We start from the raw sequence: 25,749 nt of genomic DNA, 5'->3' as shown, positions 1-25,749 counted from the left end.
ATTTCAGTGAAGGGCTTTAAATATAAGCGCTTCCCTGAAAATCCAAGTAAAAGTGCTGTAAAAAAATGAAAAAATAGAAACTTACCTTGCCGGGGCTAAGCAGCATTTTCTCTTGCTGTCTCCTGCTCTGTAGTGCTGATCTATCAGCAGGAAATCCCTGCCTGCTGAAAGAGCTGATTGTGATTGGCTGAGGTGCTTTACACTAAAATTTTTGTTTTTCAGGGAAGGGCATATATGGAAAGCCCTTCCCTGAAAAACAATGCAGTGGTGCCGGGAGACCATTGCTTTCAATAGAGCCTCCGGCAGCAGCCGCGTCTCCATTGAAAACAATGCGTGCATTCCCTATGGTGCACGCATGTCCTATCTTTGCAGGCACATGCCTGTAAAGCACGGACATATGCACACACCATAGAGAATGCACTGGGGCTAATAGAAGCGTGTTTTTGTGCGTGCGTATGCACGCACAAAATACACGCTCGTCTGAAGCCACCCTTATATTTGGTATGTGTCACGTTTTGTTGCCTATAAGTCATATTGTTAAACTGGTGAGATAAGATTCTCAATGGGAAATTTTTTAGACTCAGTGTTGGCCTTTTGGTAATTTTGAATACTGTATGTTAGTTTGGATGAATTATACGTAAGCAAATTAAAGCAGAGCTGAGGCTGGTGCATATGGTTCAATCTCACTATACTTAATGAATTCAATATTACATGGTTAATAATGTTTTCTGCACAAAACCAAATCCTACTCCTACATGTCTTTTGATTGTGAAGTCACCGTGGGCTCTTCACTAACATTGTGATACTTTTTTGTGTAGCGGTTTAAGAAAATGATGATTGCTAAGCTGCTCAGGATTTAAGATTAGCCAAATGCCTAATGATGGACAAGATTCAGATTAGTCATGTCCACCTACATGGTGTAACTTGTCTTAAAACAACTAATTAAAACTTGAATTTTCTAGTGACATATAGGTCACAAATGGGATTTCACCATCCAGTATCTTTTCTCCTTAGTCTTAATAAACATGATCAGAAATGACACATTTCCTCTTTTTCATAGTTGATGTCTATTTGTTGTATACAGTGCATCTGCACACCCTCATCCTTCAATGACAGAAATGCTCATCTCTCTCTGATACTTACTGTACCTCCGAATGCGTCTCATTTCATACATTCCAACAACAACAACCTCTAACCCTAAAGCAGCAAACTTTTCAAATGCACTTGTACTTGTGAATTCCATTCTCTCGACTATCTTTGGTTACAAAGAATGGGAACAGAAACCATCTCATATGCAAGGAATAAGGGCAATGGGGTGTACTTTAAAGTCAATAACAGGCTGTGATATTGAGAGCATGGCATAACTTTCTAGGTTGTCTTTCCTGCTTTTTAATGTCAACGGTGTGCCAATCAAACTTTGGATTGAACATCAGTCTTAAAATTGAGACTGATTGGTTAGATATGGCCTAACCAATAAAGAAGCCTCTTATTGCCAAACCTTATTGTCCCTGAACAAAAAGGTGCAATAAGGCTTGGCAGTATGTATTTATTCTTATTTTTATCTCTACGGCCAACATTAATCAAATTTTTATAACAGCAAAGAAGGGGAATCTCTAGTATATTAATAATCCTTGTAAATTCCCAAAAGAGCCTACCTTTGTAACAGCTGATGGCTTCTGTTACAGTTAGAGGCCAATGACTCACCTCTCCTAGAGACTGCAACATGCATGCACTCCCTATCCTCCCCAGGTACCTAGCTCCAGTATATCTTTAGGCAGTGACTGTGGGATGGAAGGTACATGTGCTCATCCGCACTCTTAAAAAGGCCAGCGTACATATTTTAAATCTCCCCCGACAGTTATCTGTGTTTCCAGGATATATCAGACACTCTCCCCCTGTGCAGGATGCTTAAGTATTGAAGCCCTTCTGGTCTGCTTAAGCTGCTTTCAAGTTGTTCTGATGTTGGATTTCATTGATTCTTTTCCAGTCTCTGATCTTGAACTCTGACTACACTTCTGTCTGCTGCCTGCCATGACCCCTGGCCTAAATGGCTGTGCTGAACCTGTTCTCTGTTACCTGATCTCTGGTTTTGTTTATCGTGCTGAAATATGCTGCCTGCCCCGACCCGGACTGTCTGACTTTGCTACCATGTCTAGGCCTTAAAGGGGTTGTCTCGCGAAATCAAGTAGGGGTATACACTTCTGTATGGCCATATTAATGCACTTTGTAATATACATCGTGCATTAAATATGAGCCATACAGAAGTTATTCACTTACCTGCTCCGTTGCTAGCGTCCCCGTCGCCATGGTTCCGTCTAATTTCGGTGTCTTCTTGCTTTTTTAGACGCGCTCGCGCAGATCCGTCTTCTCCCTTCGGCTCCGCTCGGCAGCATCAGCGTTTTGGCTCCGCCCCCTTGCACGCGTAGCTCCGCCCCCGTCACGTGCTGATTTCAGCCAATCAGGAGGCTGAAATATATATTACAAAGTGCATTAATATGGCCATACAGAAATGTATAACCCCACTTGATTTCGCGAGACAACCCCTTTAAGTAGCATGAGATACTACAGTACTTGGACCATTTTTTAAATAATAGCCTGTAAACCCCACAACATAGCCCGCATCCTGATTAGTGAAGTTAAAGGGTGAAGACCATGGTACCTAAAACGTCACCCTAGGATTTGACCCAAAACCAAACCAGTCTGTGGCTGAGTGCATCCACATCTGCTGACCTTGACAACTTGCATTATTTCTTACTGCAAACTAATATTAACACTTATGTCAATGTATATTGTTTCCCGCACCCTTTCCCCTTCAGCCATGTCCTTTCCCATCCCCTTGATCAAAGCATCTTTTATCCAACGTACTAACTAGGTAACAACAGTACTGCTGGTAAATCTGGTTGGCTATTGATCTTTTAGAACCCCTAAACCAGAAATATATTGAGACTTAAAGTTTGCTAAATCTGAAAAAAATCTTGTTGTTCCTTTTGTGTGTCATTTGAAGTTCATAGATAGAGATGAACGAGCATCGCTTTTTTCGAGTACCTGCCTACTCGAGCGAAAAGATTTGTGGGGTGGCGTAAGTGAGCGGGAGGTTGCAGGAGGGAAGAGATTGCCTCCTTGTTCCCCCCCTCCCCCTCCCCGCTACACCCTGCTCCACCCCGCCGCCCCCTGAATCTTTTCGGACGAGAAGGCAGTTACTCGAAAAAAGCAATGCTCGTTCAAGTAATTGCTCTAAACATGCATGCTCGCTCATCTCTATACATAGATCAAAATACTATTTTATATGAGTTCTTCAGCACTTCTGCGGTTTTATTTGTATCACTACAAGGTATTAATTCAATTCTTCCGTCCCTCATAGTTGGTTACTAATAATCTGAATCTTTCTTTTCTCAGGTCGGTCTTCTAAATGATCCCAGTTGTGTTGAAGAAATCTTACGGGTAAGTCTCAAAGTTTGCAATAAGTCATGACTTTTTGAAGGTTCCTTTAAACTACTTTAATTGTGGGACAGACTAGAACGCTGATTATTTACAGTGTTTATAGTGATTTTTAATGGTACATAAAACATGGCCAAAAAATGTCAACATAACAGGAGCAGCACTTGTAATATGTCTCAGAATTCGATAAATCAAGAAAAAGTGGCTATAACCTGAATAATTGTTTCTGACTCTGTATTCCTACTTGTTACTTCAAGGTTTCTTGTCACAGAGTCTGATGTCAAACGGGAATGTGCTCGTCTGAGCAATGGGATTTTCTAAATATAATAAAACTTGTATGTCGGGAACAAGTTTCTGCTGAAAGCACTTTCTTTGTGTCTTTCATGCTCATTTCAAGTGGCCAAAGACACACACTTGTAATTGATGTCAAGGAATTTCTTCTCTGTATGCTGCTGTCCTTAGACCTTCTATAAGTATAGACATAAATCACTGTGACATGCAGGATATGTTACGGAATTGAAATATATCTATTTATTAAAGACGTCTGAAGACTAAAGAAGAGCAGATGTAGTTACCTGGTTCAAGTCTTGATGACTTGTAGATTGATTACCGATTTATTGGGAGAACCAAATGGACGTGTTTATGGATACTTTGAATGAACTGAAGCAAGTAATCAGCAAATTGGTCACAAATTTTTTACTAATCTCTAAGAATTTACAAAAGATAGTTGGTTAATTAGGTCTTTACTTAGAAGTGTTTGGATGATCACATGCTTAATAATGGAAAGTGGGCTTTAATACGGTAAATCCTAAAATGAATCTCCACCTTTCAACTCTTTGTTGTGTTAAGTTCCAAAATTCTGTGCTGATTAATTTCTTAATATATATTCATAGTGGTTGGAGCTTCATTTTTTTCATACAGAGCTCTAAATACTTTGCATAGATATTGAGTGACTTGATAAAATTCTGACTGCCTCCAGTCACCGCTTTCAGCAGTGCATTGGTCTGCCCTAAAATTCCGTTTTATCCCGCATGAGCAGGACCTGGATTGTTGGACCTTTTTGTAGGGTTACATAATTTCCAGGAAAATATCCTAAAAAGCCAACAGAAATATTGTAATATATTATTGGATGTAAAAGATTCTAACTGGTGTTCAGATTTTGACTACAAGCATTTCAGATTGTTAGTGTTATACAGGGCTTTTATGGGGTATTAGACAGTGTTATACACCAGTGTTCAGGACTTATGTTGAGTGAACTGAACCAGTAGAACCCTGTTTTGGGTTGAACTTTGCTAAAAGCTCGGTTCAGGTTTGTGCCAAACTGAACTTTTAGCAAAGCTTGACCCAAAACGAGGTTGTACGGCTCAGTTTGCTCAACACTAGTTGTTTTCATAAGTGGCAAAATGGCTTTTAGGCAACTAAGGCCAGAATTCAAATGCTACTTTTTCATCCCTGTTGCTAATATTACCAAATGCATCTAAACTAATACATTGTGTAGTATTTTCCTTAGTTTTGTACCATTACCAAGTCTGCCAATACATTTAAGTTAGCTGTCAGCCAAACAATTGTTCAGGTGACAGTTATCTTCACTGGACTCCAACATACATACACACTTGATCAAACATGCATGTGTTCTGAATGTGGTGAAGGGAGAAAGCTACTCAGCTTATCTGTAGCAGTTTCAGGCACTGGGTCGGAGCTTCAGGTGTAATAGCTGCAGGTCTAGAGAGGAGTCATGGACGAGCCAGGAGTCAGCAACACGAGGTCTCAGTTTGCAGTACAGATGGAGGAGGCAGGTAGCATAGTCAGAAAGGAAGCCAGTAGTCAGTATCAGAAGGTATTAGTTGAATAGCAGATAAGCAGGCAGACGTGAAGCTTGATCAAGACTTGAAACACAGTAATCATGCAGGAAAGCTTGTCAGGGCCAGGTTGTTGTAGGAAGTCCCAATTAGCAGCAGAGCGGTGCCAGGACAGGGAAGCAGGAACTAGAATAGCAGGAACATAGAACAAGGCTAGGCTTTAGCGAAGGAATTGTCCTGGATGACTAGTGGAGAGAGCTACTGACTGGAGTGCAAGAGGTTGCGGGTTTGAGCCATGGCATTATCTCCCCAAGAACAAAAGGATCAGGGAGTTGAAATCAAACTGCCTGATCTTTATCTCTTCTGACATCTGTTGTCTCGGAGGAATTTTGGAGGCTGACTAGAGATGAGCGAGCACCCAAATGCTCGGGTCTGCGTTATTCTAGTTGAGATTTTCGTAAAATTCGAGTAACGATCCCTATTGGCTACAATGGGAGACTCGAGCATTTTTGTATGTGGGATGCCGGGTCCCGAGCTTTTTTTTTGGTTCATGTGTTTCTCTCTCCTTGCCAGCCCAAAAATTTGCAATTGACGCGCGCTACGTCGTGGCGGGGAGTGGACAAAACAGGCACATCACAGCAGGGAGGAGCCAAAAACTGGGGTGGGGTCGAACACGGCGTGATGCTCGTTCGAGTAACGAGCACCATCGAGTACGCTAATACTCGAATGAGCATCAAGCTCGACAGAGTACGTTCGCTCAACTCTAAGGCTGACATATACTTTATATATATTCAGCTGGTCCTGCTAAAATCAGCAGATTGGGCCAATCCAACTCTATTGTGTATAAATATCCTGCCAATCTTAATTGATTTTAACATTTTCAGGGAAACCGGTATACAAGATTTCTCCAATCTTGTAATCCAGCTTCATTGTCAGCAGCAAGCAAACTGATTCCTCACAGTTGCAATGGATACTAAAAACTGCTTGACCCAGTGCCACACCACACAGAGTAAACGGGCACTAGAAAAGACCGTATGAAGTGGGGAGTAATGTATCCTCTGAACTGTACAGTATAACCTGATAAATTTTCCTTTATTCTTGTTTTATTTGAATTCCTTGAGCCAATGAACATGCACGGTGCACAGACACATTTGTGGTAGTTCTGAAAGGGTTATTATATCACCGGGGAAGAAGGCCTTTAAATTAAAGTTTCAATTAACTGTGTGATCAGAGTAATCTTTTCTCATGTCCTGCCAGCTAGCTGCAATAACCCTGCACTCTATAAATATATATCAACGGCCAAAAATGCCCTTGACAGTCGAAATTACATGTGCAATTTCCATTTTTTGTGTGCTGTTTAAAGCACTAATGGATTTAATCAGCCCCATCTCTATTTGATGTGACTGTTTCATGTAACACAATTAGCAGGTAGAGACCTTTATTTGCTCCTCCATCATTTTCCCGGTAAAATAGAAGCTGACATTAAGGGAGATGCTAAATTTTCTTCTAGTAAATGTAATATAAAAAGGTAAGCTGTCCATAGAGGTTACACATTCATTCAGTAGCTGAAAAGCATTTAAAATATTTTCCTATGGATTCTAACGGGGGACCGCATGCAGTAGGGCAGCGAGAAAGTTGCCTACATGATGTGAATTCACAATCATAATACAGACGTCACTGGGAAAGTGAGTAACAAGCTAAAAAGCCTAGTGAATCATTTGGACTTGTCAAATGGAAGAACACGGGAAGAGATGATGTCAAACAGTTGTAACTTAGCAACCTGGCATTAGGCTGTCAAGAGACTTCGTCAGTGAAGGCACTTTTAAATAGCCTGGTAAATAAATGAACTTTATATATTCTAAGATTACGACAGAACAGAAAACGACCAACAGACATATTGAATTTGTTCTACAGCTTTGTAATTTACCGTTGGAGAATATGGACTTTTAGAGCCGGCATAGGTTGACCACTTACGCCGTTTTCTGTCAACAGTCTATGAAATATTAGCCATGGTGAAGGAAACCTATAGTTTATCCTAAATGTATTAGCATTTAGATTTCTTGTCTGCAAATAGATTTTTGAACCAGAGTAGCATTTATTATTGGAACAGCCTTTGTTACTAAGCCGTTTGTCAATAATCTTAATAACATAGAGCTAGAGTTGGAAAAAATGGCTGCCACTCACATGTCAGAGCCAGGAGAATGCCGACTATTAGGTGTTTGAAGACAGTTTAATAGACAATGTGATGTTCGTTTTATTTAGACAGCAAACATTACAGACGTCCTTTCATATATTTTACACAGTACTAGTTTAACCAGTATAGCACATGTCTATTGTTGAAGCCCTAATCACCGGTGTGAAAATTGCCACGCGTTTTACAATCTTCTTCTTCATATAGAACATAGAAAAAAAAAAAGAATAAAATTGAAGAAAAGTTAAAAAAGCCATTCCGTATTTCAAAAGAGAGAGCATGAACAAATATTGAAAGCCTATTCTTTTTTTTTCCATTTACAAGTAAATGTGAATTTTGCTGAAAATTGAAAGGTTTTCTACCTTTTTCAAAATCCTAGTAATAGCTGCATATAGGTAAAAATAACAAAGTACATGCTCACCTTTCATGTTCCCTACTGCTTCTGTACTAAAGTTTCATGGTCTCTCATCAGTCTTTGTTTACTTGGATGCAGGGATGATGTATCATTCTCGAATTGTGATTGGGGCAACCAGTCATTGGCCTCAGCTGTGGCAGTACGAATGGACTGAATGGTGGGCTGCCACTATGGCAACTGTAGGGTTTTCGAATGTGAAATGTCCCAGTTCCCAGTTTTATCATTTCTACCCATGTGTAGCTATTTCTTTGCTTTTTCATAACATTAGAAAACCTCCTTTATGGCGACTTCCCACACTGTTTTTTCAGCATTTAAAAAAAACATTTTTAAAAGACTATGCATTTCAAGAATTTTAATAACGGATTTTACAGGTGTTTTTGTAGCATTTTTTTACAGTTTTGCATGTGTTTTCCCTGATGTGTTTGCAGAAAAGCCTACAAGAAAAAAAAAGCTAAAGTAATGAAATAACTAAAGAATACTGCTAGAGATGAGCGGGTATACTCGCTAAGGCACATTACTCGAGGGAGTAGTGCCTTAGCCGAGTATCTCCCCGCTCGTCTCTAAAGATTTGGGGGCCGGCGCGGGTGACAGGTGAGTTATGGCGGGGAGCGGGGGGGGGGGGGGGGGAGGGAGAGATCTCCCCGCTCTCCCCCGCCGCTTCCCGCCCCCGAATCTTTAGAGATCAAAGTGCTTTGTGTGAAACCAGCCTAAAATCCCCTACGTGAAGCAGGAGCATAACTACAAATTACAAACCATCTATTGCAAGATGCCCTCCACAAGGAGAAACTGTACCCTTCTTGACCCATGTCATAGGCATCAGTCATTCCAGGCAGCAAACCTACACTGATAAGGGACTAAAAGCCTGAAACAGCCTGTCTGTACATGGTTATGTCTTCCTTCTCGGAAGACTCTGGTTTGACTTATATTTCCAGTCATGTTGCAAGGGCTGTTCAAAGGTCAGACATTGACTTTTAGGGAAGCTACCTTCCAGTAAGTGGTGCTGTAGAGGCATTGTACTCATTTGCATATTTTTCCCAGAGGAGCATGCAAGCCATATATGTCTCCTTACACCTTCTAGGTACTCTCCACAAGGATAAACTAAACCTTTACTGACCTACAAATTACAAGGCATCATAATAAAATTTTAAGTAGTTCTTTTTATTTCCATCTCACACATTTATGGTATATTCACAGGATATGCCATAAATGTCTAACAATTGCGGGTTTTATCATTTATCTTAAAAAATAACCTGCCCCAGACTCCATACTGGATTACCTCTTCCTGCCTGAGGTGCCTGGAATTATAGAAACAGTTAAGCTGGCCATTCTATGCCATAACACTCATAGAAGTGAATAGGAGTTGCATAAACGGTGTAGCACAGCAAGCAACATCTCAAACATTGTATTTCACTGTGCTATGCCTTTATATAACTCCTATTATTTTCTATCAAAGTTACAGAAGTGGTGTAGAACATGTAGTTCAGCTTCTGTAATCCCAGCCACCAGTGGTTGCGGAGAGGCGCCATGCTTCACTGCCATGTTTATCTGAGATGGGAGTACCCCTTTAGTTGATAGTAGGAAAATGCTTTGTAGGTCACAGCACACACAGAACCTTATTCGTGAAGGGAGGACAATCTTCAGATGGTGGTGCACGCTTCAATCAGATCCTGGATCATGGATCAAATATACTGCATAGCCGAAGGGATGAAAAGCAGCACTCCAGGGAATTACGTGAAGTAGAAAACTTTATTATGCCCACACAGACAACGTTTCAAGCCTACATAACAGGGGTCTTTGTCAAGTCCTGGAATTTTTGAATAGTACATTCAATATCCACGAGATCCTTTCAGTGTAATCAGTGTACACTCAATGTCCAATATTTGATGGTCAGAGATTGATATATGATATATATTCCTATTTATATATTAATGTATATTCCTTGGTTAGACCTAATCTTAAATACTGTGTCCAGTTTTGGGCAACCCAATTTAAAAAAGACATAGACAAACTGGAGCACGTTCAGAGAAGAGTTACCAAGATGGTGAACGGTCTGCAAATCATATCCTATGAGGAATCTGGGAATGTTTAACTTGCAAAAAAGAAGGCTGAGAGGAGACTTAAAGGAGTTTTGTCATAAAAAAAATCAATACTTACCTATTCCTCCCCAGGCAGTCTACTTACGGCATCTTCTGCTCCCCTATCTTCTCCTAGCTCCTGCAGTCCCCGGTTCACCTCACCGCAAGCCGACCGGATCATCCTCTTCCTGTTATGCAGGGGCTTTCTTCTTCCTGCAGGTCAGTATAGGCTATGTCACCAGTGACAGAGCATTCACTGCCTAGCAGGGAATACCAAATGCTATGCTGGGCTATTGCTGAGACTGTGCATGCGCGCTGTCTCACAGCACGCATAGTTTTTGGCGCTTCCTGCTAGGCAGTGAATGCTGCATCACTAGTGACGTAGCGTACATTGCCCTATAAGAAGGAGAATGACGGTGTTGTACATAACATCACCGGAAAAAGAAGAATCTGGCTAACTGGAGGTGATGGTACTCGGGGACTGCAGGAGCCAGGAGAAGATCGGCGGTATGGTATGGTAAGTAGACTGACGGAGGAGGAATAGGTAAGTATTTTTTTTTTATTGACAGAACCCCTTTAATATCTGAAGGGCTGTCACAGTGCAGAGGGATCAGCCCTATTCTCATTTGCACAAGGAAAGACTAGAAGCAATGGGATGAAACTGAAAAGGAGGAGACACAAATTAGATAGCAAGGCTGATCAATGAGTGGAACAGGTTACCACAGGAGGTGGTGAGTTCTTCTTCAATGGAAGTGTTCAAACAAAGGCTGGACAAATATCTACCTGAGATTATTTAGTGAATGCTGCACTAAGCAGGGGGTTAGACCCAATGACCCTGGAGGTCCCTTCCAACTCTACATTTCTGCAATTCTATAATTTCCAGCTCAATACTATTCTGCCTATAGAACAGACACCATATTCGATGTGACAACTCCCTTTAAGTGTACAAAATTCTGAGATAGGGGATTTGATTGGGAGCAGGGGCCGATATGAATGGTGACAATCTCTTTACAGAGCTGCACAATATCATTGACCTGACAGATGGTATCTGCACAATATATCATACATTTACCTTTACAGATCCTATAATTCAATATGTAGAATATTCATCTTCTGTACTTCTAATTAGAGATGAGCGAACGTACTCGTTTAGGGCGATTTCGCAATCGAGCACCGCTTTTTTCGAGTAACTGACTACTCGGGCGAAAAGATTCGGGGGGTGCCGGGGGTGAGCGGGGGGTTGCAGAGGGGAGTGGGGGGGGGGGAGAGAAAGAGCTCCCCCCTGTTCCCTACTGCTACCCCCCGCTCCACCATGCCGCCCCCCGAATCTTTTCGCCCGAGTAGTCAGTTACTCGAAAAAAGCGGTGCTCGATTGTGAAATCGCCCTAAACGAGTACGTTCGCTCATCTCTACTTCTAATATGTATAATTCACTTATCTAAAATATTTAGGTTTGGGAAGTTCCCATCAACTCCATTTCTGTCTGCTATGTTTTACAAAGTTATTAATTTTCCTTGAATGCGGGAATAACTATCTGGATTACACATTGTTTTGAGGTAAATAGATGAATTATCTTGGCATCAGCGTTTCAGAATAGTAGAGCTACACTTTTCTCCATATTCACTGGCTTTATAATGCTGCATAGAAATATATTCAAATGTATTTAGAGAAAAGAATTGCTTTTGTAGCTTCAATAGAATTCGAACAAAATGTTACTTCCATTATCTTCCCTTATATTTATATGTAAAGCAGGTAAATGATGTTGATTTATATGGGATTCCATTTTTTCAATAGATAAAAAAAAACAGACACTTGACTATCAAGTTGAAGCTTTCTTAGAGCCGTTTGATTTATTCAGAGTAATAAGGCAAAATAAAACTTCTTGGTTAATTGTAGTCAAAAAGAAAAACCTTCCTTATACCAAAAAGGGCAGTCGAATAATATGCCTGATGAATTAAAGCATTGTTCTCCTGCAGAGGCGTAACTTGAAGCTCCCAGGCCCCGATGCAACACTTCTAACAGGGCCCCCAACTGTAATGCTTTACTTATAGTACTGGGCTTCCTATATGGAGAAGAGAGGCCTTTGGGCCGCCTAAGGCTCCTGGGCCCGGGTGCAGCCGCATCCCCTGCACCCTCTATAGTTACGCCCCTGCTCTCCTGTTCTCCTATAAAGGGCCACTTCAGCGAAAATGCATTTTTCCCACTTCTGTCTCCCTCACCTGACTGCCTGTCATACTCTGAAGGTCTCTTCTGTATATTACACTGCCCCCTGTCAGTCATCTTGAAGCTGAAATTTTTGCGCTCAGTATCACATCAATCCCATGATGCATCAGTACACTAGGGTGTAGACAGTTTATTGTTATCTTATATATTCACCTAAATAAGCTACAGACCATAAGTATACAGTCAGGAGGATGAGCTGTGATCTCCTCTATTATAACTGTGTGACAGGAGTAGTGTGATCATTAGTAACTGTGACAGAGGCTTTATCCCCCTATAGAGCGGCAAATATAAACAGAAAAAACTGGTGTACTGCGCATGACAGCGTGCTTGAGTAAGGGGTCATGCACAGTACAATTTTGCCACCATACGTGGCAGTACACAGGGTCACGGTTAGCTCTACAGCTGTAAAAAATGCTGTAAAACGCTGCAGGAGGCCAGCAGCATTTCACACTTATGGCTGTGTGAGCCCAAACTAAATAAGATTACTTTTAATTTCCCTTTTTTCCAAGATGTACCTCATCAGTTCATCTTGCCGTTCTTTATAAGGGAGAACTTTCATCACGTTTACTTATCTAGTCATTCACCAGCTGTATCGGGGAAACACGACTGGGGTAATATCACTGCGCCAGCCTCAGCCCATGTGACCTATACATTGCTGCATGTACGTTTCAACGGCAGATGCCGACAGGAGCACTTTTCTGCAGTTGCGTGGATAGATTAGTCTGTTGGAAGGTGTTTGTCCCAGTCGGCCAATCAGCACCTTTCTGTACACATCTATTCCGGTTCCTCCTCAAGGAGGACGCTGGTTATACTTCTGGTTAGTAGGTATTTTTGGTCATGTTGGTGGCTCTTGCACTGTTCTGTTGTCAGATGAGTTTGTTTAGTGATTTGTATCTTCTGGGATGTTGTGACATCTCTGTCCTGTTTATTTTTGCTATTGTATTACATCTAGTTATTGCATGCTAATACTATGTCTTGGGTTCTCATATGCAGCAAACATCATCCCTGTTTTCCGACTAGGGAGAGTCAGGGTCACCCCAGGTTCCTGATGTTGGGTCACCTTTATCAGGGCCAGTGTTCTGCTTTTTCATTGCATTAGTAAATTAGGGTTAGATTTCTTTTTTCCCCATAGTTTTGTTTCATTTGAAATCTCTTTGTTCTCCGCATTAAAAAATTGTGTTGATCGTCCTCCTAAGGAAAACAAATTCCATCCAATCCAGATGAGGTATTTTATGTCAGATGGAACACCTGCCTTTGAACTTTAGTTCTTCTATAACCATTTTCCAGTTTGGACCCCAAAATTGAATCTCATATTCAAGATGTGTTTTTTTTAAGAAAGTACATACATGATGGATCATTAGAATATTGTATGTTATGATGAGTGTGTTCTTTAACTGGTTCTTCAGTGGTGGAGCAGTCTGGTGAGATGTCCATGGATTGTTGTGGGGCTTTACAAGATCGATCAAGAAGACTCATTACTGACATAAGAATTATTTTATTCAATCTGGAGACTTTTCAGCTCTGGGTCAGCCATGATTTGATCATAACGGAGCTAAATCTTGAGCTGCATCATTTCAAATAACGTAGTAAGGCTATCTGGATTGTAATGTATCGCTACTGTTATCTGCAGCAAAAGTGCTACTAGTGTTCTATATAAAAGCTGGAGATTTCTTTAAAGCCAGTGGTGATACTTCTGTATTCAGACTAACGTACAGAAGAGGGCTTCTCAATAAATTCAGAGGCTAAAGTAAAGACAAGTATAGGTCAAACACTCCAAAGTAAATCTTTGGAGACTTTGAAAAAGTGTTCTCTACACAGATGACTATAATGAAGATAGTGGTTTACTGCCGAAGATGGTTGGAGAAGGTTCTTCATTATTGTGACATAGTAGGGTCACCTGCTGTTCATAAGTTCATAGATAGTCCATAAAAATACGGGGCTGTTGGCCAGTGTCCGTTCTAATGAAGAGGTAGACTCTTCTTTCTTGGGTGGTTGGTGGTTTTAGTTAAAGTTCATAATAAGCACTACATATATGTCTACATTAATATTCTGCACTGTAGACTTATATGACTTTTAATGTTTATGATTAGAGATAAGCGAACTTACTCGGTTCGGGTGTTTTTGCACTCGAGCACCGCTTTTTCTGAGTAACTGACTACTCGGACAAAAAGATTCGGGGGGCACCGGGAGGCGGTGTGGTGGAGCGGGGGGTTGCAGTGGGGAACAGGGGGGAGCTCTCTCTCTCCCCCCCCCCCCACTCCCCTCTGCTACCCCCCGCTCACCCCCGGCGCCCCCTGAATCTTTTCGTCCGAGTAGTCAGTTACTCGGAAAAAGTGGTGCTCGAGTGCAAAAACATCCAAACCGAGTACGCTCGCTCATCTCTATTTATGATGCATGCTCGGTATTCTTATCTGTCCTTAAAGGGACCTATGGAAAGAGCCTATGTAGAGAGATGAGCGCTTAGTGCAACACTAGCTCTGTAGGACAGTGCACTATGCTGTTTCCGTCAGGTGGTCAGAGCAGAACTTCCAAGTTCTCCCATCTTAGCCATGAAAAATCAAGATAGGAAGACCCCTTTAAAAAGCAAAGGTCTTTGATTATAACTAGAGATGAGCGAGCGTACTCGGAAAAGCACTACTCGCTCGAGTAATGTGCTTTATCCGAGTATCGCTGTGCTCGTCCCTGAAGATTCGGGTGCCGCTGCGGCTGACAGGTGAGTCGCAGCGGGGAGCAGGGGAGAGCGGGCGGGAGAGAGGGAGAGAGAGATCTTACCTCCGTTCCTCCCTGCTCTCCCCTGCAGCTCCCCGCTCCGTGCCGGCACCCGAATCTTCAGGGACGAGCACAGCGATACTCGGATAAAGCAAATTACTCGAGCGAGTAGTGCTTTTCCGAGTACGCTCGCTCATCTCTAATTATAACTTAATTTTCCTATATAAACACAAAGAGTGAATAAACCTTGTTGAATATTCTTCATAGTTTACTGAAAACAGTAAATAAGCTGCATAAAACCCCCGTGAACAGTTGTAAATACTACAAAAAGAATAATTTAAATTTAATTAAAAAAAACATTTACACCAGTTCATAAAGGTTTTATGCTGCTTACTTATTGTTTCCCCTATCAAACACTCAATGAAGTATGTGATGAAAATATTTTGCACTCCTCTGTAAAATGCGGAAACTACAGTTTATAAAAGTGTATATATGATATCCCTGTAGGTGGGAGGAGATTACATTTATGTAAAGCACTAGCTACATTAGTAATGTTATTCATTTACTGATTACTGATAATAACCAAATAACATAATGTCAAGGGGGATTGAACCATGGCTGTGGCCAATGTGGCCTCTACTGGCCACTGGAGAGAGAGAGACTATTTCAGGCTGTTTCATTTGTCTGTATTTCAGAGGGGGGGGGGGGGGGGTGAAAATTAGATAAAGATATGATTTCCACAGGAGCGGCAATGTTAGCAAACAAGGAAATAGAAAATGCTCTAAAGTCACGAACGTAGCATAGAGTGTACTAGGACCTCCAGCTCTGGGTGCTAAGGAGTGTGGTGGTGTCAAGAAGAACCTGAAAGAGACCCCATTTTAACCTCTGCTATAGAGCCTCTGATTATGTAGGTACAACACTAATGGTATTTTTTCATTATATCTATATTACATCCATGGACTAATGTAGTAGCAGTTGGCTTATATCTGCTTGTTAACTGGTATGTCATCAGATCTCTACCAACATCTGCCAAAACCAAAGCTCAATAGCGGAAAAATGACCAGTCAAACATGTAGATACAATTGGCAGTAAGCTGCAGCATTTCATTTCCTTTTATTTGTACAAATTTCATGCCAGGTCTGAATAGCAGCATGAAGCATTCAAATATGCAGCAAGTTTAAGGAAACTATTTCGTGAAATTGAGTGTTAAAGACTCAATATTCATTTCAAATTTCCTTACCTCATAGCAATGGGGGGAATTTAGCAAAAGCTTTATGTAATTTTTAGGCAAGTTGCAAATTTCGGTGCACCCTAAGGCCTCGGTCACACGGGCGTTTTTGGGTCCGATTTGCAGACGCGCTTGCGATCTGCAGATATATAGACCCAATGCATAGCAATGGGATCAGTCAATGACAGCTGAGAGCTGCCTCTGGTTGGTCACAGTGCTCAGCCAATCAGAGGCAGCACTCTCTCACCCATTCATGAATTCATGAATGGATGAGTGAGAGCTGCCTCTGATTGGCTGAGGGCTGTGACCAATCAGAGGCAACCCATTCATGATTTTAAATCCCCGCCTGCTGAATACTACAGAGAGCAGTTCAGGAGAACTGCCGGCCGGACGCGGCTGAACTCCAGCTACAGCAAAAAGGTGAGTATACATTTTTTTTCTATTTTTACACATTTTCAGGATGCTTTTCAGGGAAGGGCTTGTATTTTAAGCCCTTCCCCGAAAATTCATACAGTGCTCACCTGCAGCCCATTGCTTTCAATGGAGCCGGCTGTATTGAATTCAATGGGCGAACATTGTTCTCCTCTGCCACAGCTGTTGCAGAGGATAGCGGGCAGCACTCGGCCCTTTCGCTGAAAACACTGCTAGGTGCAGATTTTTCAGCGACTCGTCGGCCTCAGTCACACGATTTGCGGATGCGCATCCGTTATGCGATCCGCAAATCGCGCGAAAAAAAACGCCCGTGGGACTTAGGCCTCAGGGCTGAGTCAGACGAGCGATTTTTTCACGCATTATAGTCGTGGGAAAAAATTGCACCTTCTGTGTAGAAAAAACTCGTGTGACCAGGTCAATTTGCACTCACATGTCCTATCAGGTGCGAATTTTAAACGCATGTAAAAAAACAGACGTGACCGATTTCATTGGAAAGTATTGGTTCTAATAGATGCAAATGACAATGCGCCTAACATGCGTGCACAAAAACGCTCGTCTGACTGGGTCCTAAAGGTACAATTTTTTTAAGCTTGTCATCACCTTTAAAAAATGGCAAGAAAAGGGGCAAGGTTTTATGGAAAGCGAGCAGAGTCTATGGGAGGGGCCGAGCATTTTTCAAAGTGGCAAGAGAAGTGCGTAAGACTTAGCAAGGAGAGCTGGACCTCCAATGGCCAACAAATTTACTATCATTTACACCAGAAATTGGTGTAAACTTTACACAAATCTAGCAGGATAAATGTCAAATTTTGGCTTACAGACAGACAAAGATGTGCAACATTTATTAACAGACGTCTGTATCCTAATATATTTGTTGCATTTTTCTCGTTCTGCATTTTTTAGTTTAACACTGGCTTTTGAAACACTAGTTTTAGGACTTGTTCCCACCAGCACTAGAGGTTCCATCTTCCTGCTCCATTCGGCAACCCTTGGCTAAATAAAACCATCATACGATGGAACTGAACATCGCTGAACTGACCTCATTGACCACAATGGGGTCCATTTGGTTACCGGCCGGCATTTTTCTGGACTTGATAGGATAAAATAACGCTACATGCCGCACTATTTCGTTCTGATTTTTTAGGAAGGAGGTTCTAAATGAAACCTCTGGTGCTGATGTGAATGAGCTCTTAGTAAATTGCTCTCAGTATTGTTGATTTGGTTTATATTATGTTATATACTATATATTATGCTATACCGAATCTAATTTTATTATATATACCTCTAAAGTACCTACTAGAGATGAGCAAATGTGGTCGTTTAGACCAACTACTCGAACAAGCATCGCTTTTTTCGAGTAACTGCTTACTTGGGTGAAAAGATTCGAGGGGCAGGGGGGCGGTGGGGTGGAGCGAGTGGTAGCAGGGGGGAACAGGCGGGAGCTCTCTCTCTCCCCCCCCCCCCCCGCAATCACCCCCGGCGCCCCCAAATCTTCTCACCCGAGTAGGCAGTTACTCGAAAAAAGCAATACTCGTTCAAGTAATTGCTCTAAACGAGCACGTTCGCTCATCTTAAGTACCTACCAAAATTCTCCAAAATTTTAAGACCATGGTAATAGGTTAGTATAATGTTTACAAGTTAAAGTCAATGTCCTATAGCTCAAAACATCACTTACTTGGGTTACTGCTGGGTGGAAATGTCAGTTTCCTTCTACCTGCTCTATCCAGTTCATGACAAGATCATCCTTTAAACAGAGTAAGGCCGTGAGCTATGTAGTTTTACATAGAGAAGTGCCATGCTGGATCCCATCCAGTTCCAGTTGAGTACGTTTTAATGAGGTGAATGCTGGCTAGACTCCTGTGAACATGAAGGGTCCTGAGATCTCTGCTTTAGGATAAGAATTTTTAAGAAATCTGTTACATAAAAAAGTTCCAAATGTTCAACTTTTACGGAAAAAGCAATATTTTTTTCCAAACGGTAATATCCACATCCTGATATTTTCCCTTTGAGAACATTTTAGGGAAGATAAGACTTACTGCATAATACATGTATTAGTTTGATGAGGGATGAAATAGAAATTGTAATCTCAGTTATTGAATATTTAATATAATTATTATTCCATAGCTTAAGTGGTAAACTATGATAACCATGGACCATACAAACTTAGGACTTAAAGTCTTCCTAAAAGAGAAGAACACCCACTACGTGAGGACCTCATGAGAGTAGAGATCGGATAAAACCCACATATCCAGAGAAAAGATGATTTTCACTGAAATTACTTTAGAAATGATTTGCTTGTTCTTTTATTTGACTGTTACAATATATTGTTCTGTGCAGCATTAGATTTCCCCCGGGAATAATGGGTGGAGGAAATACAGTTTACTGAAATGAAATACTAGGTGAAATGAAGTAAGTCTGTGACTTGGTTGTAGGCTAAAATATGAACTTTTAGATTATGTTGAATGACAATTAATGTAAGTTAAAAAGGTTGTCACAGTCAAAAAGCAACTAAAGTTTCACAGAGACTGCTTCTTCATCTCCGATATCCATGTACTGATACTTGGCAGAGGGGGGTTGGCTCTTCCATGATGGAAAAACTGAGAACTCTTCGGCATGAATAGTTTAAAGGGCAGTCAAACCTCAAGTCAATTGTCTGTTTTGCCCCTAGTTGCCTCTATTTTTCAGATGGCCTTTCAACAGCTTGAGGGCTTAGTCTCACGGGCACATCGGCACCCGTACACGGGCACCGATGCGCCCGTGTGACTGAGCCCTTACTGCAGGAAGAAGACGGCCGTACTTCAAGACGGACGACTCCCCGCTGAAGAAAGAACACACGACCGGCAATGAAGTCGGTCACATGTTTTTTTCTCCCGGCGCTGCAGAGAGACGTCCGTCTTGAAGTACGGCCGTCTTCTTCCTGCAGTCACACGGGCGCTGATGCACCCGTGTGACTAAGCCCTTAAAAGGCCACACCAATGAAAATACATTTTCCATCCCTCACCTGAGTATCTGCCACACTCTGGGGGTTTCCTCTGTGTATTGCAGTCACTTCAAAGCAGGTCAGCCCCCTGTCTAATGCTTTTCATCTACCGTTTTGGTGGTGAAAATTTTAATTTCACATCATACCTATGATGCAGCAGCAAAGCATTAGCTACAGGTTGTACCATTTCTGTCTGCTGGGTGGACAGTTTAATTAGCATTGCCTTCTATAATCAACTAGATAGGCTACAAACTGTGAGTATACAGTCAGGAGTGTGAGCTGTGATTTCCTCTATTGTACCTGTGGGACAGGAGCTGTGTGATCATCATCAGTAATTGTGATAGGAATGTCTGTGTCCCCCTCCAGGCAGTTTCTATGGTAGGTCCATGTAATGGCATCACACAGAATGAGAAACAAATGAGAAACTTAACACTTGACCCCAAGTAAATTGAGCTGGTCAGAATTGAGATCACATGAGCATTTGAGGAGAAAGAGGCCCAGAGGTTCAGATAGAAAGGAATAACTGATCCAGTTAACACTAGCTCATTTACATATACTAGGTGAATAGCTACATAATGAATGGTTTTCCGAGGAATGTGAAATGAGTAGCCAGCTTGGTGGTGGTGGTGGTGGTGGGGGTGATAAATAAATAACCTGAAATCGCCGTGGAATAATTTGGCGCTAAACAAATAAGTTTTATTTTATTTTTTTTATATTTTTAATCAGCAAATGCAGGTGTAAACCGAATCAAAGCCTTTTCTATTCCATCAAAGACAGTTGTCCACTAAGTGTTAATGGGCCCTAGTTTCTTTGCCCTTATTCCGCCATCCAGTGAGGGATTATCATGATAGATTGGCTTCACAACGCTACTAAAGTATAGCTCAACATTCCTCTCAATCATCCAGAATCAAACGGACAGAGCCTATAGAGAGGTGTCTATAAGGCTAGTTACTAGAGATGAGCGAGTAAACTCGCGAAGGCACATTACTCGAGCGAGTAGTGCCTTAGCCGAGTATCTCCCCGCTCATCTCTAAAGATTCGGGGGCCGGCGCGGGTGACAGGTGAGTTGCGGCGGGGAGTTGGGGGGAGCGGGCGGGAGAGAGGGAGATCTCCCCTCCATTCCTCCCTGCTCTCCCCCGCCGCTCCCCGCCGGCCCCCGAATCTTTAGAGACGAGCGGGGAGATACTCGGCTAAGGTACTACTCGCTCGAGTAATGTGCCTTAGCGAGTATACTCGCTCATCTCTACTAGCAACCCATTCAATTAGGTTTGTCTGGACGTGGCAGATGGGTCCACATATTTTGATCAAACTGTGCACTAAGAACCTTGCATTTTTATGCAGTTAGTCTAAACAACAGCTAGGCACTTTTATGCAGATATTAGATGTTTTTGAGTTCTGAAGCATACGTTTATTATTGTATTTGATGCAACCGCGGCGTTTGTACAACTTCATATTTAATTTATTCGTTCGACGTGCTGACTTTGTTTTTTAGTTGAATGAAAAAAAAATATTGTTCTATTATAAAATGACTTCATCCCCATTTTAGATGTGCATTTCTTGTTTTTGGAAAACTGTTTCAGTAACTGTAGGAGCAGAAGTGTTACACAGTCATCATTAGTTGGATTTGTAAAACTAAACAAGGCTTTCCTTTTTATAATACACTCTATGCTAGCAAATGTCATGTTCCACTTGTCATATGCCAGTGATTAATTTGTACTTCTATCTCTGTGAACAAACAATTCTGTGTGTTCTATAAAGCTCTGTCTTAGTAACGTCTACAAACTCAGCCCATCTCCCCAAGGACAAGGAAAAAAAATACCTCTTGCGGTTCTAAAAACCACATAAATTGCACACTTCCAAAGACAGAATTCTTTGTACCATTGGGTCTTGGCAAACATTTTAATATCTCTCTTACTTACACTGGATGCACACAGAAGATTATTGCAGCCGCTGTATGTTAGACATTCTTAAAACAGTTTTGGAAAGTCTTTAAAAAAAAAAAAACTAGAATCATAAATCAAAGAGTCAAGTTCACTACAGTGTCTAGGCTGCCTTGGTAATGGTTTGCTTTGTAAAATGAACACAGCTACGCTAATTTGTGAAGGCATCGGTCGCCATTGCTAAAGTTTCAGCGCCTACCGAATTCAAAAGCTAATAGTAATCTCTGTTTGTCATATTCTGTTCAATAGAGATCCAGGACATGTGACCAGATATAAAATGAGTCACTAAACCAAGATAAAAAATAAGCCTGATGGGATATGTTACTATGCATAGGTCAGCAGGTGTGCTGTCTACCTGCAAGTTCTTTTCATAGTGTGCACATCGCTTTTTAACAAGGCCAAGTCTCACTTATGACCTGATATGAGTGTCCTCTTAAATCCAAATGATCCTCTTGCCATCACAGCCACAGCGATGAGTTTCTCTCTTTTGTGCAGTTCATTGCACCTTCAACACCTGGGTCTTTTTTGCTGTCTATTTGGCCTCCAGTCATCAGGGCCCTTTTGTTGTCCGTTTGGCCCTTAGTCATCAGGACGCTCTACTGTGCTGCTCCCCAGCAGTCTCGTTTTAAGGTCTATGTCACTATCCCTTTAACACTCTCTGTTTCTGCCTCATACTCTCCTGCTGTCTGACCTCTGTGATGTCGCTCTTATTCTTTTATAGTGTCTGCAGGATGCTCAGAACTTTTTTGAGCCTTCGGGCTCATTGTCAAGAGGGAAAGTGGAACCTTCCTCCTTTACCTATTAGCCCTACCAAAGGGCACATCTTCTTGGCGGTGATGCCACTGTCATTTTTGTAAATACTGTATATGTAAGCAAGAAGCAATGCATATAGGACAGAAGAGTAGGGAGAGCTGCTGCATCTGGGTTCCATTCCCAACAACAAGAGAGTAGACAATGCAGCCTGCATGAACAACAGCTTCTTCAACTAATTGCTGCTTCCTACAGAAGTGGAACGTTAGTCGCCCAGTCCATCTCAAGAATCCAGAATGTTTTGCTTTTAATTATGCATAGGTAGGTTCCCCCAGTCCTGGCTGGCCCTTTAGTAAAGCGTAAAGGCAGTTGGACATGGCTGACCTAGAAGGTATTTTCACACACATAGTGGATTTACTACAGAGTATTGATTCAATTTGTTATTAGATGCATTGACAATAAAAAATAGTAACTGCAAACGTGGACACAATGCAATCCTTAAAGGGGTTGTCCCGCGAAACAAAGTGGGGGTATACACTTCTGTATGGCCATATTAATGCACTTTGTAATGTACATTGTGCATTAATTATGAGCCATACAGAAGTTATTCACTTACCTGTTCCGTTGCTAGCGTCCCCGTCTCCATGGTGCCGTCTAATTTTCAGCGTCTAATCGCCCGATTAGACACGCTTGCGCAGTCCTGTCCTCTTCTTTTCTGAATGGGGCCGCTCGTGCCGGAGAGCGGCTCCTCGTAGCTCCGCCCCGTCACGTGTGCCGATTCCAGCCAATCAGGAGGCTGGAATCGGCAATGGACCGCACAGAAGACCTGCGGTCCACCGAGGGTGAAGATCCCGGCGGCCATCTTCACAAGGTAAGTAAGAAGTCACCGGAGCGCGGGGATTCAGGTAAGCACTATCCGTTTTTTTTTTTTTATTCCTGCATCGGGTTTGTCTCGCGCCGAACGGGGGGGGGGCTATTGAAAAAAAAAAAAAACCCGTTAAAGGATGACTAAACTTTTTCAAAAGTTCTGACATGTCATAGTGACATTGAAGAAGTTTTGATCACTGGAGTCCGGGTGCCGAAACCCCCATGATCGCTAAAATTAACGGGCAGAGGCGATCATATGAGGACTGTTCCTTTTGGCTGTTTCTGTCACTGCTTGGAGCAATATACAGACTCCACTGAAAGTCAGAGGAGTCCGCACGTTGCTCTTGTTGACAGCTGAATGGGCACCATGTTTACATGAGTACTTCCTTCCATTTGTTTTAGCAATTAGCCTGGTCTCAGCACCCAGATCTCCAATGGTGAAAACTTCTGACATGTCGCTATAACGTGTCAAAAGTTTTTAAAAAGTTTGGTTATACTTTAACCCCTTCAGTGGCGGGTTTAGGTAGTCTTCAGCACATTTCAATACTGATTTTTAGGAGATTTTCCGGGCGTGCCACTAAAGGGGTTAATCATTAAATTGTGTAGCTTTCTTATATTTTTTGTTTTAGCTCCTCTGCATTCTAAAGATGCTATCTGTCAGTGAATTAAAGATGCGTGTTAACATTTAGAAGTTGAAAACCCTTTAAAACTAAAGCCTTTTTCACATGGTTTAATTAAGTGTCTGATCCACGTTGGATCTTTCTGACGTGAATCTGACATTTAAAGCATACTTGACTTTTTCAGATAACTTTTCAGAATAAGCTGCTGTGTGTACATGAGGAATAACACTCTTCCTGGCCAGTAAATGGCTTGTATCTAGTATTGTTCCCCATTTTCCCCTGTGCATGGTATATATGTGTTTCTCCATCCTTTCAGGACCGGTGGGAGTTGCTGATGCGGTGCTGTGTGCTATAGACTGTTCTTAGAGGACTACAGAGACCTTGCTTTCTAGATGCTAATTATGCACACACAAACAGAATCTCATCAGGCAAGAGTATGCAGAAACACATACCCTTTTATACTGTATGATTATTGCTCAGAATTGTTCAGATTCTCGTTCTCCCACTGGATTTTGTTCAATAATGGTCCCGTGTAAATGCATGCAGCGACTGAATGACTGAATGAGAATTGTTCAGTTGTTTAGTTTCTTCGTGCAAAAAACTGAACAACGTGCTGTTCTGTGTAGACAGCAGTTGTTCACTTCTGAACGACTGCCTGTTTACTGTGAATGGAGGCGGACGGGGAAGAAAGCTCTCTGTCCCTTTACGAATCCCATCTGGCAGCGCTGTGAGTGATGCCAACGATATTCTATGTAAAAGCACACGAGCAAGCATCACTGGGATGAGTGTTGAGCGTCGTTTGCCTGACAGCTTGTCCCATGTAAACGGACCTTTAGAACAGTACATGTGTATATGCAGCAGAAGATTTCATTATTATCTCTTCTTGTAGCTCTCCTGTCTGTGGGTGTCTTTCCCTCCCTCTCCTATTACATATTATGTAAGGCCGAATGAAGACAATGTCTATCTAGTCCAGCCTGTTTATCCTCCTGTGTTGTTGATCCAGAGGAAGGCAAAAAACCCCAAGACGCAGGAGCCAATTAGCCCATTTGGGGGAAAATTCCTTCCCGACTCCCTTATGGCAATCAGACTAATCCCTGGATCAACCCCTAATAGTTCCTACCTGCCTGTATACCCGGATTAACAATTAACCTAAGATTGATATCCTGTAATATCCTTCCACTCTAGGAAGACATCAAATCCCCTTTTAAACTCCTCTACGGATTTTGCCATCACCACATCCTCAGGCAGAGAGTTCCACAGTCTCACTGCTCTTACAGTAAAGAACCCTTTTCTGTGCTGGTGATGAAACCTGCTTTCTTCTAGACGTATTGGCTCTCTACATGCAGCTCACTGAGCAATGAGGACTCCTCTGCATCCTAATATCCCCACCTGTTAATTAAGAGCTAGCAGACAGTGGACAGTGAGCTAGGGGGAAGGGAGACAACACCCCAAAGGATTTTTCAGCACAACAGACTAATTTTAGGCAAATAAAGTACATAGCTGTTTTGCTGATGATCACACTGGCTATCATATGAGCACAAGCTGTTTAAAAAGTTAATCCACAAGAAACCCTTAAAGGGGTTGTCCCGCGGCAGCAAGTGGGTCTATACACTTCTGTATGGCCATAATAATGCACTTTGTAATATACATTGTGCATTAATTATGAGCCATACAGAAGTTATTCACTTACCTGCTCCGTTGCTAGCGTCCTCGTCTCCATGGTGCCGTCTAATTTCAGCGTCTAATCGCCGGATTAGACGCGCTTGCGCAGTCCGGTCTTCTTCTTTTCTGAATGGGGCCGCTCGTGCCAGAGAGCGGCTCCTCGTAGCTCCGCCCCGTCACGTGTGCCGATTCCAGCCAATCAGGAGGCTGGAATCAGCAATAAACCGCACAGAAGACCTGCGGTCCACCGAGGGTGAAGATCCCGGCGGCCATCTTCACCAGGTAAGTAAGAAGTCACCGGAGCGCGGGGATTCAGGTAAGCACTATGCGGTTTTCTTTTTAAACCCCTGCATCGGGTTTGTCTCGCGCCGAACGGGGAGGCTATTGAAAAAAAAAAAAACGTTTCGGCGCGGGACAACCCCTT

General features: G+C 42.1%; 1 protein-coding gene across 2 annotated transcripts in view; it reads left to right on the top strand.

The window, feature by feature from the left end:
- Positions 1–25,749, top strand: part of AFF2 (ALF transcription elongation factor 2) — a 520,583-nt gene that overhangs the window by 314,217 nt on the left and 180,617 nt on the right. For both annotated transcript variants that reach the window (XM_066581793.1, XM_066581792.1), the window contains exon 4: positions 3,397–3,441. In XM_066581793.1, the coding sequence (XP_066437890.1) occupies positions 3,397–3,441 (45 nt within the window). The remainder of the gene's footprint in view (positions 1–3,396; positions 3,442–25,749) is intronic.

This window comes from Eleutherodactylus coqui, chromosome 10 (assembly GCF_035609145.1).
Source record: "Eleutherodactylus coqui strain aEleCoq1 chromosome 10, aEleCoq1.hap1, whole genome shotgun sequence".
In the NCBI taxonomy this organism is placed as follows: Eukaryota; Metazoa; Chordata; class Amphibia; order Anura; family Eleutherodactylidae; genus Eleutherodactylus; species Eleutherodactylus coqui.
Note: the sequence above shows the minus strand (reverse complement) of the source record. Positions and strands in the feature narration are given on the sequence as shown.